We start from the raw sequence: 20,207 nt of genomic DNA, 5'->3' as shown, positions 1-20,207 counted from the left end.
TCCAGTTTTCATGGTTTTCCAAACAAAATTCCTGTAACATTCTGTCATTCCTTACTTGTGCTGGAATGCTAAATTCACATCAGTCTCTCGTCTGTCTTGCTTTCTTCATAGTCCTTATTTCACACCTACTCCTAAGCCTTCTTTAATATAGGTATTCAGGTCTCCCAGTTCAATACTTCTACGTGGACTCAACTCTCTTCCCACCGTAGCTGCCACCAGAGCAGATGTACGATTGCTCTGCTGGAATATCTGGGGAAAAAAGCACTATCCTGTGCTCGGTGCTCTTCTCTGCTTTAGCAATTTGATGCTGCCCCTGTGAGGCTGTTCCGAGGTTTTTAAAAAGCAGAACGCAGGAGCCGAAATGGGTTTGTTTAGATAATACCAAGACTTGTATGGGTTTGTTTACATGATACCAAGAAATACTGTAAAGATGACAGGAACATAAACACAGCGCTGCTCTTCAGAGCTTTGTTTGTAAAATGCATCCTGGCTGCCTGGCTCTCTTCTTTCAGGGGAATGTTTTTAGACTGTTTTACATGTCTTTACACAGATATATTCATTTACATATGTGCTGATATACCATTGATTTCCTTCTTCCCTCTCAGCCCCTTTTTATTAAAAACCTGCTCTACCAGTTGGCTACAGTGCAAAATAACTCTTTGCAAAGAGCTTCTATTTCTTTCCTTACATTTTTTTTCTGCTCTTCCTCCTATCAACTGAACAAGACAATCATCGTTATGCCCAAAATTATTTTGGTCTTGATGATAGGAAAGCAAACCAAATTCTTCTAACTCTTATAAAAGCAATACAATTGGTGAGTTATGATTTTTAAAAATGAAATACAAAATACCAGAAGATTCTCTATACTATAGAAAATTAAACAAGCAAAGAACTTTAAGGTTAATCTTGGGAGTCTACACATTGTAATAAATAGAGGGGGAAACCTTTACATGAGCAAAGCTATTCCTAGACATCCGGTAGTACCAGGATTTCACTTCTGGAGTCCAACCTGTTGTTAGTCACATCTGGTTCCTATCAGGATTCCTTGAGGCTGGCACTCTAACGTATAGACAGAGGTTCCTACATTTAACAGCTGAAATACCATTTTGTTGTCCAGTGAGTAATGGAAAAACATAAAATAATTGTTCCAGTGCTGTGTCCTGGTGCCTTTGCTGTAACATCGTGTTAAGTGCAGAACAGCACTTCCTCTAACTGCAGTGTCACGGCACCTTCTGCCTTGCTGGAACACTGGAGAGTGTGGTGGGGAGTGCATCCTTGCCTCTTCCCCTTAGTGTTACTGATTGTCTGTGATTTTTTGTTTTCTAATCTCCTTTTTGAACCTGCTGAAATCTTCAGTCTCCATTGCCTTCTGTGGCAAAAAGGAGTTCAGTTGCACTGTGTCAAGATACGTTTTTCTTTTTCCCGTTTTAAACTACTCCCTACACTTTAAAGTTTCACTGAGTGCACCTTAGTTCTGGTGTTGCAGGGTTTGGTGAATAACAGCTCTGCGTTCACCTTATCTTCATGTCTTCGTGATTTCATAATATTTTATCACTGAGATACCTCCCACCCCCACAACCTTCTCTCCAAATTGGACAATCCTAGCCTTTTAAGTCTCTCCTCAGCTGCTCCATCCCCTTGGTGACTTTAGCTGATCTTCTCGTTACCCTCCCTGACTCCAGTGAGTCCTTCCTGAGATGTGGAGACCAGAAGAGCTTGCAGTAAGCAAGACAGGGCACGCTAAGGTTTATACAGAGGCAAAATGATGCCCTCTGTCTTGTTCTCAGCATCCTTGCTTGTGATGCCCAGGACGTTGTTGGCTTTTTAGCTGCTGTGTGCTTTGAGCAGATCGTCTCCCAGAGCTGTCACTGGTGACCCCGGTGCAGCTCCTGAGTTGTTTCGGCCAGTCCCAGGTTCAGCCGTGCTGTGGGCAGGGTTTGGAAGGGGCTCTGAGCTCGGTGCTTGCTCCCCTCATGTAGCGGCAGGAAGGCGGCTGCAGGAACAGTGCTCCTGCCTTTGGGCCATAGCTCGTCATGTCCTCATTCAGGTACAGCATGTCTGGACCATATGCCAGAGTTGCTCATAGGTTCTTAAAATCCCACATACTTTTCAAGATGTAGAAAGTGTACAAGTACCAACATGTCACACTCAAAATTTCCCAGAACCCATTTTATTACACTTAACCTTAAAGGTTAACAATCTTATTGCTTCACGATTGAAAATCTTCCAAGCAGGAAACACTGAAAACCACCCTATTTGACATAAGTGAAGACATCTGAATTTTTTTGGACTGGGAAGGGGGAAATAAGGGTTAAAAATCACATGCAAAACAGAAGATCTAATTCCATTTTTGTCACAGCCCTCTCATGATACTCTCAGCAGTGTAATTCAATGCATGGTGTCTCTGTTTCTTTACCCACAAAATACAAATAAATAACTATTTGTCTCCCAAAAGTAGAGTTAGGCTAAATCTTTTAACACTTAAAGTGCTTTTGAGTCTTCGCTTGCTGTACAAACACAAGGTTTGCTAATACCATTCACCATGTGTTGCTATCTAAAAGCTTCAGAAAGGAAGTAAGCAAGTAAAGAAAGTCTGAGCTGTCAAAATATTTGTTACAAGGACTTCTCGTGTTCTTTCCAAGTATGATTCATTTTCTTCTGTAAGCACATTTCTGCCTGCTTTGTTTAACATTGAATTCTGCATAACTTTGTATTGCAGAGCTGTAGGCTAAAATGCATTGTGACAGATATCAGGCCGTTTGACTAAAGTCATTCCAGGATTTTAAAATTTCAGAAAAATTCCACTCTGTTTTTCAGTGCTTGGTTCTTTCACTTACAGGAAAATAAGACCAAAGAAATAATATATTAAAAAAGGACAGGTAACATAAGGGCACGAGTTTGTAACACTGCTTTGTCTGTTGTTTCATTCAGAAAATTTTTGAACACAAACGTTTCTCTGTGAAGGGCTTAAAGTTCACTAAACTGTCCGCTATTTGTCCCCAAATTATGGCCAGGCAGCTTAGTAGATTTAAAACACCATTAGAAGTCCTCACAGATATTAAGATCTAAGAAGCTGGAGTTTGTCACAGTTTATGCATTCATGTTCAGTGGCATAACATGCGTATGTTGACCTCTCACAACAGCAAGGCATGTTCATAATGACCCAGTACAGGCACCAGGATCCAAAGTATTACGGTTTGGTGTTCAGCAGCATTTAATTTTCTCTCACGGTTGCACTCTATTTGGGCCTCGTATTTTGCAGCTGGTGGAAGAGGGACTATTTGGTGATACTTCCTGTAACGTTAGCGCATACCAACATCCACAGTTTTATTAGAGGTTTGCTATATTTGGTCCTTTTGTGAGAGCCCAGCTATTACAAACAAAGTATTATCAAGAATCTCTGCATTGTTTCAATAGCAACATAAGCACCTAACTCTAAAACAAATGTGAAGGGAAAACTGGACACATCCAGAGCTACCAAGGTTACTAACCTGATGCCCAGGGCACAGTTTTACTGCTCTGGCTGTGTGCTGGAAAGAGCTCTGGGTATTACGTGAATGTGTCTTGCATGATATGTTGCTGTCCTTTATTAAAGTGCTTTGGTTTACTGACAAGGTTTTCCAAATGAAAAGACATTACCCCCCCCTCCACCCCCCCAACACAACTCTAAGACAAATTTCCGGGGAATCCAGGACATGTACAAAGGACAGGGAGTTGCTGTCTATGCGGGTTTATACCTATTCTACTTTTAGTGTGTTTTACCCCACCAGACCTTTACTCCAGTGAGTCAACCTGATGCCTTTACTGTAATGACTCACTGAAGTAAGGTCAGCAAGCTCCTCATGCTCTGACTGAAGGGCAGGGGGTATTTTGTAAAGCAATTAAGCTTGCAAGAGCACAAAGCCAAGTCAGTGAGATTTTTGCATGGCAATTGCTAAGGTACTTTTGAAAAATTTCCATTTACTGATCCACAGTCCAATGAAGTCATAGGGTATTTCCCCATGGTCTGCTATAGACTTTGGATTAAGGCTAAGTTGTATAAGCAAAGTTGCTATAAAATATTTTAAAGAGTTAAATATAAAAACCTGGTATGAGAGAGTTCAGGAAGTAAGTTTTTCACTTAATAAATGAAAGTTTGATTGAACAAATCGATTTGAGAAATGAGAACGTTGTTGAATACAACTTGAAATAGCACTGACAGCTCATGAAGCAGGAATTTCCATCGGGAGAAGAAAGGAAGGGAGTGAGCCCCTTGGCTGCAGGAGCTCACCGTGGGACTCGACTCTGGCTCTGGTCCTGGAAACATCGGGCTAACTCATGGAGGCCCCGCACTGAGGCAAAACTGAGCTCAGAGCCTGCCCTGCCGTGAGAGAGATTGTGAGGTTTGATTCTACCAGGAGAGATAAAGAGGGAGCAATATTGACATAGGCTGGCTAATCAGGAAAAGTCCAGTGCTAGCAACGCAATCGGGGACACAAATCCATTCCTCAGTAAGACCAGAGATAAAGGAAAACCTGTATCAGTCAGCAGAGCACTTAGTGATGAAAGATGATTTAATAAAAGACTGAATTTATTCTCCTGCAAGGGCAGGAAATAAGCCCCATGATAGCGGATATTAAACTGATACCACCATTGCTTTCCACTGAAAGATGTTTCTGTCGGCACTTGCTTTGTTTTGCTTGTTCCCCATTTTTCTTGCAATAGAGAAGTCTGTAAATAAAGTGCCAAACCCATGAATTTACCCCTGTGTACGTCGGGATAAGTTACAGTCCACATTACACAGATGTGGAGCATTAGCAGCGCTTGGCAGTGTTATCACTCCATTCATCTCACGCCTTTTCCCTTTAAGGAGCTGAGGTCCGAGGTAGAGCTGGAGGTCTTGGGAGAGACAGACGGGCTCAATCTCTCTTTCACGGCCATCTGTAACAACGGGACCTTTTTTCCACATCAGAGAAAATGCTCTCATGTGAAGGTGGGAGACACAGTAAGTAAAGAACAAATTCTCAAAAGACATGAAGTCCAGAGAATTTAGGACACCAAGGTAGAGAGTTTGCTCTTTATTAAATAATCTTCCTTCAAACAAGTCACAAAAAAGCAGGCGGTATCTACGCACCTCTTGTTCTGTCCTCTGCATGTGCTTCCAGAGTACCCTGCAGAGCTACGTGTGCTGCGGCTCCGAACAGCCACCATTTTCTCTTCCAGGTCTCTTTCAATGTGACCATAAGTCTCTCCTCTTGTGAAAAAAACAGAAGGCATATTGTGATAAAACCAGTGGGGCTCAGTGACACGGTGGAAATCGAACTACATCCCCAATGCAGCTGTAACTGTCAGGCAAAGGCCGAGATGAACAGCCCAAAATGCAACAAAGGGAAAGGATCGTTCGAGTGTGGGGTGTGCGTCTGCAGCCCGGGGTACATGGGGCCACGCTGCGAATGCGACGAGGGCACCCTCGGCACCAGCTCCTGCAAGGGCTCGGCAGAGCAGAGCTCCTGCAGCGGGAGAGGCGACTGCTACTGCGGGCAGTGCGTTTGCCACCCATCCCTGTACGGAAAGGTGTATGGGCCACGCTGTGAATGCGATGACTTCTCGTGTGTGAGACACAGAGGGCTCCAGTGTGGAGGTACGCTCCCTTGATGCTATTTTTAGTGTCTGCAGTTTAGAGCTTTATTGTCTCACTCTTAGCTATGAGCTTGTGAATCTACATTTCCATCATATATTCAGTTGCAATCAATTCTGTATAAAGTGTAATTAACTATTTCTGAATGATCTTCAGACTTAAAACAAGAAACAATTTTTAACCCTGTTTTCAAATTTAAAAATGAGACACCTTTAACCACTCCATAGCCAGTCTAAGTTGTCATGGCTTTATCGGAGCGTAACAGCTACTGGGTCAGACTTTTAATGACTGTAGATGATTGTAGCTCCAAGGAAGTTTAGGTAAGAATATTGACGTACATTGCTGTTAGCCAGTGTACAATTTCATTCTGACACAATTATGAAAGCATAGCCATCTTAATTAATTACTCTTAATTAATCACTTTTAGGATAATTCTGATGTTTTTATGATTTTAACCCAGTAACCTCGATGATTCTTTGTTTATCTTAGTAAGTGGCAATCAGAATTTGAGAACTTGTATTTATAATTTTTTTCCTGGGCTATACCATTATAAATCAGAAGTGATTCTCTTGAAACAATGGGAATAGCATTAAACTGGCAGGAATCAGCAATGAGATTGTGCTGAATAGATGAAATTACACTGCTATAAATGAAAAAGGATTTACCCATTAGGTTGTGCACTGTTGGGAGATAAGATCTGCGTGGAGGACTCCAGTGAAGAGAATGGAGCTGCACTGGCTTACAGCCAGCCTAAGCGAAAATTTGATCCTCTGGCTTAAAACTGAAAATGCTGGGGGAGGAAGAAGGGTGTTTAAGAGTGAGAAGAGTTAGAGAGGGGAAAATACCTGCTATTAAGGAGAATGATTTTAAAGGGCATCATTCAGATTCTTATTAAGAGACTGATCTGAAGTATAATAAATGTTTTTCCAGGCAATGGTGACTGTCATTGTGGGGAATGCATGTGCCACAGTGGATGGACTGGTGAATACTGTAATTGCACAACTGACACCAGCGCCTGCATTGCTGAGGATGGGACGCTGTGCAGTGGGAGAGGCGAATGCGTCTGTGGGTCGTGTGCTTGCACCCATCCGGGGGCTTCAGGCCAAACGTGTGAAAAATGCCCTCTCTGCGGTGACCCTTGCAGTTCCAGGCGGTAATGTACTGGGTTTATGTCTCTGATGTTTGTATCATCCAGGTATCTATTTCCTATACTGCCTCAGCAGTGTGCTTACTGCCGCTACTGTAAATTGGATTTACAGACCAGAACCCAAGAGCTTCTTTGCCCTTTGAGAGGGGTAGTCATAACTCATACATCAACCATTTATCAGCATTTCTTTTGCACGAAAGAACTTTATGGAAAACAATTTAATCACCTTCAAGCAGCACAAGTAAAACATCACACGTCCACTGCTGTCCCTGGCTGTACAACTAATCAGGGTGGTGGCCTTATATGATAGCATCAGACAAAAACAGACAAACCTCCTTCCAGTCCACAGTACAGAATGAAAACATCCCAGCATAGCTGCTACAGCAAAAATGAGGACTCACAGAAAAATTTAGCATTTGTATTACCGTTCTCATGCATATGAATTAATAAGGTCACGCTGTCTGCTCAAGCTTTACACACGTGCAAATTCATAGTCTAAATTCAGTTAAACTTGGCTGAATTAAAGAGGCCCAACTATGATAAACTAGGTCATAGTCTGGGGATGAAATCAGTCGGTAGCTGTATGTCATGTATAAGTTGATGATAAATTGATTGTAAATGGTGAAGTGTCTTCTGTTCACTGAGCATACAAAATTTATGTAGCTTTCCTGCTGTGATGCGTGGTGTATGCTACGGTGCACGACAGGAAAAGCAACCAAAAGTATGTGTGACATAAAGCTGACCACCCTAAGTACACCCATGCTTATGCTTGTATTACGTGAGCTCTTGCAGGGCTAAAGTCAGTCAAAATGAGCAGGCTTCAGCAGAAATTTAGGCTAGAAGTTGAATTAGGCTTCACAAAATGCATGTTATTAATGACCCTGGTTTTGCTTGCTGAGCGCCGAGTCAGTGTAAGTTGCATTAATGTTTCATGACAATGTCATGTCTACTTGTTTAGAGTTGAGGCCCATTTCTCTTCCATACCAGCTCTCCGCCACTGTATTTTCATGCCTGTCATTGCAGTCTACGCTATATCTGAGATGAGAAGCTATTCTGTGGCATGTAATTTAATCGTCATTTATGTTAGTGTTGAATTGGACCTACAAACCCAAGCCAAACAGTTTGTTCAAAGCTTTAAGTAAAGAGAGCTTCTGCATGCAATTGCTCTAAACATGAAGGACCATGCTGCTGCTTTGCTCTGCCCAATTTGGCAGAGAATAAGAAATATAAAGTTACATGTTGGGCATTAGATTAGCGTATTAAAACATGTATATTGTATGCAGCGTTAGATCTTTTGTCTCTGTTGCAGTCACTTCCCTTGCTGAAACACAGGGCAGGGAAAGTCAAAAGAGAGAGAACATTGGGAATACCTGGGTAGGGTAACCAAGAGAGCTGAAAGACCAGGTCAGAGGGGATTGAGATTAATGGCTAGGCAGCTGGGAAAAAGAGTGGTAGTATGAGAAACATGGCAAATATGACAAAACCAACACCACCACTGACTTTGTCTCCATGAGATAGAGGCTATCCCATTACCCGCTCACTTTTACTATTCACCATCTCCAGAGCGAGTGGTAAGGTCATCTCCATCCCATGAAGATAATCTCAGCAGCCTCAGCATATTCCCATGGATATATGTAACTCAATGCAACAGGAGATGGCCAGGGTTTTTTTGGATGTTTCGCTGCAGTTCTTCTCTTCCCTGTTCTTTAAGCAGTCAGTCCTTCAGGTTGCTTCTCAGAGTCTCAGCCCCTCAATCTGGCTGAAGCTATTGGTGAAGAATCAGCAAGATACATTTTGCTGATACATCAAAAAGATACATGTATCAGCACGTAAAAGAAAATGTATCAGCAAGATGAATGTTGATACCTCAAAAATGTTCATATATTAAATCTGTTCATTGTTTCCTTTTTCCATGAATGAACTCTGGATTTATTAAAATCCTCATTGAATTTCTGGGAAGATTTTCAGAGACTTCTAAAGGAATTGATTTAGGCTCTGTGTTTTTAAATAATATCTCTGTCATTCCACCATTAAATAAAGTAAATGATTTTTCAATAAATTGCATTAGTGTAATTAGCATCTAAGTAAGTAATTCCTGAGACAAGTAATCACATCCAAGAGACATCCGTAGAGACACCTGAACAGTGTTTTAATATGTTATTCAATAGACTTTCAACAAAGGAAGACATAGTAGGTGCCCCAGCTTGATCACTCTGAAGTCGATTTCAGGTATTGTTCAACTGATAGGCATTCCTTCAGCTGGTAGGTGGTGTGAGCTTAGTTCAGGATATTTATTTTTGAAAATGAATGTTATGTGTGAGTAACCCCATGTCTTTGACAGACCTACATGAATAATGTTGCCTGGGGTTCTGTCTAGCAGCTAATAAGCTGGGAGAGAAAAGAGGACAAGAGAGAGCTTATCCACACTACATTTATTCAGGTGGGGTTTTTTGGGTTTGGTTGGGATTTTTTTTTGGTGGCAATACCTATCGTATTTCTGAGAACTACTGTATCCATAGCACAAGACCTTTTGTTTAGCTTCTTTTTAAAATGCAGATGCATACGTACTGGCTTTCATATTGTTCCTTTGTGACAGGCAGAGATTGATGAGCCGCTAAATTATTTTCTGCAGGAGCTGTGTGGAATGTCACTTGGCTTCCGATGACAAGTCACCAGGAGAATGCAGTGAAAAATGTAAATTGGTTGATGCAACCGTCAGCACTACAGAGGGTTTGTACACTCAGTCTTCCTTTTCTGTGTGTGCGTGATTACTGATAGTTTCCACTTACAGTAATTTTATATTTGAAAGTAGCCTTGTTTTTCTGATGTGGAATTATAGCAGGGATCCTAAGGCAATTGCTGTCTGTCTGCGGTTCTTCTGTGGTAAGCAGGAAATGCAGATCAGGGCTGGTATTACCCCTCCAGGTTAATTAACTCATTGGATCATGCCTACTTTCTACGCAGTTTATGTAAGAAAGGACAGAATTTAATAAATACCAGTCCCTGCAAATCAGTGGCTGATGAAAGCCCCTGAGGTTAAGTCACGCCTGCACCATGAGTTCCAGTATGGCTTCTTTTACCATACAGATGCAAAACCTGACTCCAGTCCTTACGCAGACTCTTGATTGCAGTCGGCAACTAGACGCAGCCCTTTAACCTGTGGCAAAGATGTTCTGCTTCTTGTCAGGTTTTACTGAGACATTCCTAGTATCATAAAGGCTAAGCACATCTTTCAGTTGCTCGTTGTAATTCAAAACTGCCCTTCATCAATGGGAATTTCTGGAATAGGAATTAATCTTGAATAAAATAGTACTCTCAGAAAAAAGATACAACTTTAAATGAAATACTACATCAAAGTCCTTTTCTTTCCTGTAGAGGAAGGTGCTTGCCTGTACGGTAGGCAGTCTGTATTTATTCTTATGGCAACTCTAACCCCAATCCTATGGCAAAATGCAATTGTTAGGTGAGGCAGGACATAGGTGCATTATATCCACACCACAGATGTAAACATAAGCATTAAATCAGACAAATGTAAAAGTTAAGATGACAAGTCTTATGAGGAGCGGCTGAGGGAACTGGGGTTGTTTAGCCTGGAGAAAAGGAGGCTGAGGGGAGACCTCATCGCTCTCTACAACTCCCTGAAAGGAGGTTGTAGCGAGGTGGGGGTCGGTCTCTTCTCCCAAGTAACTGGCGATAGAATGAGAGGAAATGGCCTCAAGTTGCACCAGGGGAGGTTTAGATTGGATGTGAGGAAAAATTTCTTTACTGAAAGAGTGGTTAAGGATTGGAACAGGCTGCCCAGGGAAGTGGTTGAGTCACCATCCCTGGAGGTATTTAAAGGACGGGTAGATGAGGCGCTTAGGGACATGGTTTAGTGGGCATGGTGTTGTTGGGTTGATGGTTGGACTCGATGATCTTAGAGGTCTTTTCCAACCTTAATGATTCTATGATTCTATGATTCTGTACTGCAGAATGCTGTGTGCACATCTAAGGATTGTGTCTGCAAACTGTTGGAAGCCCATCCAGAGCTGCACGCATGCATAAATTTCACTGATACACATCTTTCGAACAAGCTACACCTTTTTTTTTTAATGACATTACTCCATAATATAGAGGTCAAAAGTTGCAAATATTGCCCTTGTAAGGAAAACTAATCTTAATTTTGTATTTTTATTAAAATTATTATTATGTTTTGCCTTTCTAGACATCAGTATTTGTTTATAAATATAAAAATGTCTTTACAAGCTTCAAAAACATATGAGCACTTTTATTGTATCTGTGTAGTTAGTAAAGTTTTCAGGTTGCTATTGCCAGATGGCAGATATTTGTAGCTAGGAATATATAAGACTTTCTACTTTCAAATATAATGATACTAATCGAGAGCAGGAACAGTCACTTGTATGGCTCTGTTCCCACACACAGGTCACAGGAATATGAGCATGACAACATCACCTCCTGTTCCTGCTTATTTCCTTTTCTTCATGTCCTGTGCTTCCCTGATTAGGACTGTCAGCTAATTCTTTAGATTTAAATTTTTTTTGCAGCACTTACAGCAACTGCTGTAATGAAGGCTGGATTACTGTTCCCACCCTAACCCCTCAAAAAAAAAGAAAAAAAAAAAAGCTGTTGCAAACTGTATGTCATCTTAAATGCTTGTGTAATAGCTCAAAGGATTGGTTTTGGCATGGAGGTAGCCTCATTAAGAAGTCCTGAGAGGAAAAAGAAAATCTTGAAGATAATAGCAACAAAAAAAATCCTAAAATCAAGACTGTATTACCTAAACAAAAAAAATTTTTGAAAGTGGTATAACTAGACGACCACATAATATTTAAGACAGATTATTGAGCAACTTCATATGGTAGCACACTGCTTCTTTCTGGCTTATATTTCAGTTTCTTTAATGCTTCAAGGCTTTTTGAAAACTAGAAATAGCTCTCAGTTAAATAAAATATTAGCACTTAAAGATTTACGTTCTCTTTTGCATGCATACGTTGCAACACAATGACTGGAACTGTGGAGCAATAAAAAAAGCGTAGGCTTTACATTTTCCTGTTTCCTGGGAATGCCTGTTCTAGCCTCTGAGCCGTGCCTTTCACCTCCTCTGCTTCGGTTCTGTGGGTGCCAGGGGTTTCTCTTCCTGCTCCCCCGCAGCAGGGTCACTGGGGCGGCCACCGTGCGGGCAGCCTCTCCGCCTGGGGATCCAGCAGGGCACGGGATGGCTCAGCAGCTCTGGAGGTGCTGATGGCTTCATGATTACTGGGCCTATCTCCACAGCAGGCATTGCTTTTGAATATTTATTTTCATCCATTTTTAATATTTGACTATTAACTCGGGCTAATCCCCCCTTTAGCAGATGGGTGTAAGAGGAGCCCTTGTTGCTCTACTTGCTAGCCAGGAGGAACCGCAGTTCCTAAAAAGCGGCTCCTGCCACCCCCCCGCCACAAGGCACCAGGCTGCTCCTGCCACAAGCCCAACAGGGACAGTTACACTTGCCTTGGAGAAACTGAGTTTTTCCTACCCCGTAGTGTTGACACCGCACAAATTCCCAGTGCAGCAACGAAGTGGATGTTGGAGCCTGAATAAACTTCTGTATCAGCGCTGCTCTGTTGTTCTGACTCAAAGTGAGATTAAACTGTTCAAAAAAAGCATTTTGTTGAGCAAAAGACAAACAAGAAAGGGCATAGCAAATTTAAATTTGCAGTCAATTTTTTGTTGTTGAATCTTTTATCTAAGTACCTGTTAGGAAACAGTCTTTCGCACTTGGAGGCTCCAGCTTGCCACTGTTACCTAATTCTTCCAGTGCGACTCCAGGGATTTCAAATACCATTGAAATTAATGGAATTAGGCTGCAGGCAGAAGTGGGAAAAGTATGATGATTCACTGCAGAACGGAGAAAATTGCACACATGTGAATGACAAGAGTTTACCTACCTAGGCAAATTTTTGTGCTGATGAACTGAAAATAATCTATGCAATAGTCTCTCTTAGTGATCCCTCATCCTAAAAATAACATCAGAGAAATAAAACTACTAAGCGGAAGCTGGATTCTGAATAGCTTGAACTGGCATCTTTGCTTTTATTTCTACATCCTTGCACATAATCAGATTTCTGCTCCCCTTGGTCTCAAATTATGACATTAAATTAAAAATTACAATTTAAAAATAGCTAACATATTTGCAGTTACTGCCTTCTGGATGATATTTGGACTATGCCTGCAAGTTTTTCTCTGCCTTCAGGATAGCTAACAACTACCCTTTTCCTTCTTTTTTTATTTAAAAAAAGCAAGCTAATATCCTTTGGATCTGCTTGCTTAAAAGAGTTGGGAAAAAACAAATATTGCAAAACTTGTGACAGTGTTACTGGAATTGTGACCTGGCAATGAGTGCCATTAATTCAGTACATTCAGTCTGCAGTTTGTGGCCCCTCTAACAAAAGCAAATCTTGTTAAATCAGCAAGTCTTTTCTGCCTGTCACCTTGATAGATAACACATTGCTCTGCCACCAAGGACAGGCAACAGGTTAAATACAAGACTATCACAAATCAAGAGCATGTTTCCATTAAAATCCAACCAGATGTGATTCTCTTTTTACAACAAGCAGAGAAAAGGACTGTAGGGTAGTCAACTATTTATACTTTCATATTTTCTGTGGTCTTTAATAGTGTTTTCTATAAGACCAAACCCTATGATAATAAGCAATATGAAAAGGAAAAAAAAAAAAAGTGAGCACTTATTTCCTTATGTATCATAGGTTTCTTTAAAATCCATATTCCTGTCTGATTCCTCTTTATATTTCAATACTCTTCATATTGAAGTTTGAGGTCATAAGAGTTTTAGCACAGTTGCCCATGAAATTTCAGTCAGAGTTTTGAATGGGGAAGAAATAATGGAGAGTGACAATTATTTTTGAAGAAATGTTTGAGAAGTTTACTGTTTTTTCTTACCTCTAAAAATAAAACCTGAGAGGTTTTTCTAAAAATGTATTGAAAAGCACACCCAGATTTCCAGTGCTATTCAAATCATGGGTTATATGGAAACAGAATAAGTGTTCAGCCCCAGCAGTATTATTGCACACAGTTATAAGGTCAGATATTTTTGCTCTGTAAAAATGTTACGCTCCAAATCACGGCATTTCTGGCTCTGGACCTGTGGTCTCAATTTTTGATCATCTTATTTGCTTTATATTGTCCCTCACAGTCAGCTTCCTCCTGTCTCCCTCTTCCCTTTGGATGAACTTTTCTCAGCAGAAAAGGCTTCCCAGTTAGGAATCATCTGGGGAAAAAAATGCATTAAGTTTTTGTGCAGATCTACATTAAATGGAGAGACAAATAAATGGGGGCAGACTGTCATTTCAGGTCACTTTTTATCTGCTTCCTCTGGAATCACATTACAAGATCCCAGAATCACAGTTTTCTGTTATTAATCTGTATTTACTGTTGTGACAGTACTGGGCACGCTAATCTTTGAGAGGGCTATTGTGGAAGAAATAAATGGCAGCCCTTTTAACAGTATCCACTGCTGTTTGTTGTATGTATATCTACTTCTGAAACATAATCTAGACACGGTAGGAGTAGCTGTAAACCAAAGAGAACATACTGTTTACTTTGTCCTATAACTGGGTACTACTACATTTCCTAGGCAGCTGGTGGTTACGCATCTTGGAAGCACTTCCAATTCATTGAAATTCACCGTACGCTAGCTTAATAAGGTGCACTAGATGGTCAGTGCAGACTGACAACACCCGGATCAGTTCTTCGGAAATATGAATGAAAAATCAGAAACAAAACAAAGCTTGGGTTGGAAGAAAAGTCGTTAAATTTAGTAGAAATTCTGAGGGTATTTCTGCTTTCGTCTTTCACTCTTTACCATCCACAGACTAGGCTGTGACAAACATGATGCCAGCGGCCTCTCTTGTTACTACATGTTGAATTTCATTTGGTCTGATGAATGACTTTTTCCCCCTCCCTCTGCAGATTATTCAGAGGATAAATCCATTCCCTGCTCTTTGCAGGCGGAAAATGAATGTATAACCACATTTCTACTGGCTACGGATGACCAGGGAAGGACAGTCATTCATAGCATAGAACAGAAAGGTAAGCAGTGAATGTTGCTTTTTCTACGCAAATTTAAAAACACAGACAGGGTGAGCTATCTAGAAGCTGAGCTCTTTTAGGCAGCACTGCGCCTCCTTGGCTTTGTAGCTCTCCTCTGCCCAGCCAAAAGAGCACCTCCTCACGTACTTATTTAATGCGGTAGTAAAACAAATACTTGGCCTTTCATGAAAGATGGGCAGAATGATCCCTGGGCCGCAAGAGCAAGTTAATTTTTCTAAAGCCCTGTGCAGTTTAAGATGATGATACCAAACGTCATTTGCATTGTACGAGAAAACTATAATTCACTTTGAAATGACATATATTTCATAGATGAACAAATATCCAAAAGACTATCTGATTGGGTATACCTGATGAAATTCTAAAATATATTTGCAATTATGTTTAATGTTGCAGTATCATTAAGTTTTTAATATTTTGCATAACTAACAGATATTCAACAGATCTCTTTATATCCTTTCATTCAGTATTACTTCTTTGTTTACTGTTGTTTCACTACCGATTTTCGTAAAAGCTCCTAATCATGTAGGACAGGAGAGAACACAGATACCACTTCTCAGCTGCCAAACAGTTTAGTTTCCAGGCAATAAAAATGCCTTTTTTTTTTTTTTTGGACACACCTAGTGTCTCAGTGCTAAACATTAGTTACGTTTTAGGGAAAGCCATGCAGATTTGTAACCTCCTTCTGTGGGCACAAATGGCGTTTACGTTGTTGACCCTTTGTGTAGCCTTTCTCTAGCATACATGTGAGAATGAAAGTGATTTCACTGTGCAAAAAAGCAGCTTCTACCATAAGAACAGTATTCTGGTTTTGTATAGGTTACTATTACAGCAAAGATGGTTGTAGTAAAGCTAGCATTAAAGCAGCACATCCCTTTGTAAACTACATCCCTAAGACTCAAGAATTTAAGGGTAAGATTTTAGCTTTATTAAATACATTACTATGCATTTTAAGTAGATCTGGGGGAAAAAAAAGGTGAAAGAAATATCTTAAGGAAGGCACAGTTCATTAAACGCTGCGTAGTGGCTCTCCCACAACTCTTCAATAACGAGCTTCGCTGTCATCTGCTGTTCTGCTCCTGGGCCTTGAAACTATTGTGCTGTGGCGGTTGGGATGCATGCAAACGTGAACTGAGATGAGACCTTCAGAAATGCTCTGGATATTGATTTCATTTATGGAACCAAAGTCAAGATGGCACCAGTAGCCAGAGCACTAACCCACTGCTCAAACCAGACCCCTCAGAACTAGTTAAAAGATGACATCAAGCAAAAAAGTACTGTGAAATACAGTCACGTAAGCCAAATAAGACTGAAATGAATTTTTCAATGTCCTTAAACCATGGTTTAGCAGAAAATTTTGTAAAATAGTAGCGTTCACCGACTTTCATGAGCAATACTTTTTAATATTAAAATAATCAAACTTCTTTGTGTTTTGGCAAAGTAAAAACTTCAGTTTCAATTTTGACTCTCCGAAATATTGTATGATAAAATTTATTGCAGAACTTGAAATGCCAAATTCCTTGAAATTGTTCAGTCCAACATTTTCAGCAAGTCTAATGGATTTTTTCCTCATTGTTTTAATGAGTGAAATGCAGTTTCCTCTATTTTCTCAGTATCATTGGTGACTTTACCCTGATATAAATCTCGCTAGAATCTTTTCTTCTGCAACACACTGAATATCAGTTAACTGAAGTTTCAACCGTAACATTGTAAAAGTCATAATCTTGTCAACTCAGCCCTGTTTTTTAGAATTATATTGACACAGATCTGAAAATAATTTTCTAACTTTTCTCTTCAGAATCTGGGTCTGTATCCAGCAGCTTCTAATCGACACGGTAAAAGAGCAGTGGGAGAAGTTAGCAATTAATTTTTTTAACATTTTAATGCAATATTTTTCAGCCAGTTTCACAAACCCTTTAGCAAGACAGCAGGAGGAAAACAACATGGACTTGAAGGAAAAGGCATGCACAGCTCGCAGCCCAGCATGCCTCTTGGCTGTTTTTAATTGCCTAAAATGTATTGATTGGGTATCCACAGTCATAATTGGTTTTGTTTCCACAGATTGCCCACAGCTTCCAAATATCCCAATGATAATGGTGGGTGTCACCCTTGCCATCCTTCTCATTGGCATTGTTTTACTTTGCATATGGAAATTACTGGTGTCAGTTCAAGACCGAAAAGAGGTGGCCAAGTTTGAAGCAGAAAAATCAAAAGTTAAATGGCAAACGGTATGTTAAATGCATTGATTTTATATGAGGTTCTTTAATTTGGTTGCATGATGCACAACTGCCTTTAAAATTCTGTGTCTTGGTTTTGTTCTTTTAAATTGATAGATTTTACTGGTAGGTTTTCACTACATTTAGTATTCTATAAAGTAAAATTCCAATTTTTTTAGGGATGAAAAGTAGCTAGAGTTTGATCTCCTGGTTTAATTTCTTCCACATGTAAAAGCATGTAGGTAACATTTTTTTATTAGTTGTTTTTTAATTAGTACCTCGCCTTTGATTAATCTTAGCAAAGTTGTTCACTGCCTATGTAATTATCAGAGCTGTACCCCTCTTCCCAGAAACAGAGCCCGCTTTAGAAAAGAGGGATTATTGGTGGCCTCTGTCATGATGGGAGCCCACTCACACAGAGGAGCAATGAATGTAAGCTGTCCAAAATGTAGGTAAAAGGACAGAGAAATTCAGGCTTTACCTTCTATCTATAGCTTGCGGATGTCTAATGCAAGCTTATAACACATTTCCTTTTCTTCTTTCCTTCCTGCCCTTGACTTTTTTGCTCTTCTGCAAAAGCTTTAAGACTTCTGAGGCTCTTTGAAAAAAACAGTGTTGAGTAAGCATTTCTGGTGGGTGTCAGGAGGACAGGCGATATGCTGCTGTTCACCCATCTCCATTCTTGTACAAAGCCCTGTGATTGCAACATTTCTGCAAGGATGGACACTGCCGGCCTTTCAGCTTTTGAGATGGGAAAAACCAGTTACTTACAGGGAAGGCCACTTGAGAATGCTTTCTTAATCCTTTGGGAGAGCTACCTATGGTAAGAGAGAAGGGAAGGATACACTTGACAGAAGCATTTTAATCTTCTTTTCTGTCGCAAGAGGAAATGATAGGAAGGGAACGATGAGAGGCCAGGATAAAAAGCCCGGGTGGGACTTGCCCTTCTGCCAATGCATGGTAGTCTGTGGAGCTCAAGCAGGAGGACCGTGACAAGTCCTACCTCACTGCTGAGACACTATCTGTGTTTTTTAGAATGGTCCAACCACAACATCTGATCCACAAATTATATCGGACATATTTGATAAAGTATTGTTCGATGATGTGCATTACTCTAATCTGGGAGGCAGATGTGAGGGGAATCGTGTTCCTGACCCTGGACTGGTTTGGAACCTGGACCCTCATATAGACCGGTCTCAATTTCAGTGGCTTGGAACATAAGCGAGATGCTGAAGGCTATTTTAAAATGATCAAAGGTACAAAATTACTTCCGCACAAAGAATAGACCAGAAGTCCTCACTAGGGAAAAGAAATAGCGGGAGGAGAGTGTGATATTGGACTTTAAAATTATGACTGGGGAAATTGAAGATGGGACATTTGTTCACTGACTTTTCCCACACAAGCACGGTGAGATAGCAGGCTCCAAAGAAGACGAAAAACATCATTACACAACACTTGGTTAAGGCATAGGATTTATTTCCAAAGATATTCTAGATGATAAACATTTGCATGGATTCAAAATGTCTATAGACAAATCCATAGAAGGAGGACATCCTCTCTGACCCAGGAGGTTTGTGAAACGTGTGTCAGCTTTTCCACGGGCAGCCTGCATTGCCCGCTGTTGGGAATGAATTGCGGGGCCAGGCAGGTGTCTGGCCCGAGTTTCTCACAAAGTAGAGCACGAATCATCTTCTCCTGCACTTTGGGAAGCAGAGTGGTACTAGCTGGTGCATGTACAACCTGCATCATAACACTGGGTCGGGAATCACGGGGCAAAATGATCCCTTTGCTGAAGAGGTACACTCGAGGCAGCCGTGTGCAGCTACATCTGCTTGCAGCTGAAGCAATGGCAAGATGAGTTAAACACTGCATGACTCCATTTCTTCTGTTTTTGTTTCTTTATTTTAGGAAACAAATCCACTGTACAGAGGCTCAACAACCACTTTTAAAAATGTAACTTACAAGAACGAAGAAAAGCAAAAAGGGGCCGTGGCTGCAGGTTTCTATTAGCACCTCCAACACTACAAACTTAGTTTTACTGGCAGGAAATCTAAAACCACTTGTTTCTTCTCAGCTGATTATGTGATATTTGTTTGCACGTTGCAGTGGTATAATCATTCTGTTAGAGAAAATATATCTTGTGTTGGGAAAACTATAGATAACACATTAGTGGTAAAGGTTAGTAAAATTATTAAACCCCCCCCCTTTAATATTAAAGCCCCTCATCTTAAAAAAAGTAGCATCACAAATATTTTTAATTTTCTCATTAATACTGAGGATTAAAAATTATCATATGTAAGCCTATTTTTGTGAAATTAGGTATATACAATGAGCTGTATACTACTTTGTTCATACACACAATCCCATATATTTGTGTTTAGGAATGTAATTGTACCAGCCTGTTTGGTGGGCTGGTTTAAATTTAAAAGGATAATTTTTTCATGAATGCTGCTTAAACTACTGAGGTTAGAGGTTCCTCATATCACCTGTGTGACGGAATAATTTTTCACTAGAAACAAGTAGTGTCATTACCTATCTTCTGTGTATCTAAAGTATACAGAAACACCTCCTCTCTAATTCTTTTTTCTTGTCCTGTTTCCCTCTTCCCTTGTCCTTGTTGCCGTTTGTTCTTTACAAACCCAGTCCCTGGGGCTATCTCAGGGAAAGCTAAATCAAGCCCTTACTCACTTGCAGAGTTGTTTTCTGTTCCAGGCATAGACTGCTTTTTTTTTTTTTTCCTCCTTCCTTTAAATTCTAGCAGAGAGGATCCAGAGCAAACGAGAAATATTTGTAAATTAGAGACTCCAGTAGAGAAACTTGAAACCAGAGGATTACCAGAACTCCATTTCACCATTTACATCCTGTTTAGGCACTCAAAATAAACCTCGCATGCTGGACCATCACATGAACTGTTGCAGGAGCCCTTTACATGCGGGAAAAGTTCACACACAAAGACTCAGTATCACACACAAAGACAGGACTCTTCTGTTGATATACCCAAAATTGTGAGGTTCTTTCAATGCCCAGCAGCCAAACCATTTATTCATGTGTGAAATAATATATTCAGCAATTTTGGGGCTTTTTTTAAAAAAAAAAACAAACCTAAGCAACAAATAGA

The 20,207-nt window shown here is 40.4% G+C and overlaps 1 protein-coding gene across 1 annotated transcript in view; it reads left to right on the top strand.

Annotated features, from left to right (window-relative positions):
- ITGB6 (integrin, beta 6) overlaps nt 1–19,285 on the top strand; it is a 49,233-nt gene extending 29,948 nt beyond the window's left edge. Inside the window, exons 11-17 of the mRNA XM_009325379.1 lie at nt 4,850–4,984; nt 5,203–5,620; nt 6,548–6,770; nt 9,397–9,494; nt 14,736–14,855; nt 16,935–17,101; nt 18,998–19,285. Of these exons, the coding sequence (XP_009323654.1) occupies nt 4,850–4,984; nt 5,203–5,620; nt 6,548–6,770; nt 9,397–9,494; nt 14,736–14,855; nt 16,935–17,101; nt 18,998–19,099 (1,263 nt within the window). The 3' untranslated portion in view covers nt 19,100–19,285. The remainder of the gene's footprint in view (nt 1–4,849; nt 4,985–5,202; nt 5,621–6,547; nt 6,771–9,396; nt 9,495–14,735; nt 14,856–16,934; nt 17,102–18,997) is intronic.
- The last annotated feature ends 922 nt before the right edge of the window (nt 19,286–20,207 follow it).

Source organism: Pygoscelis adeliae, unplaced genomic scaffold (assembly GCF_000699105.1).
Source record: "Pygoscelis adeliae isolate BGI_AS28 unplaced genomic scaffold, ASM69910v1 Scaffold106, whole genome shotgun sequence".
NCBI classification, from domain to species: Eukaryota; Metazoa; Chordata; class Aves; order Sphenisciformes; family Spheniscidae; genus Pygoscelis; species Pygoscelis adeliae.
Note: the sequence above shows the minus strand (reverse complement) of the source record. Positions and strands in the feature narration are given on the sequence as shown.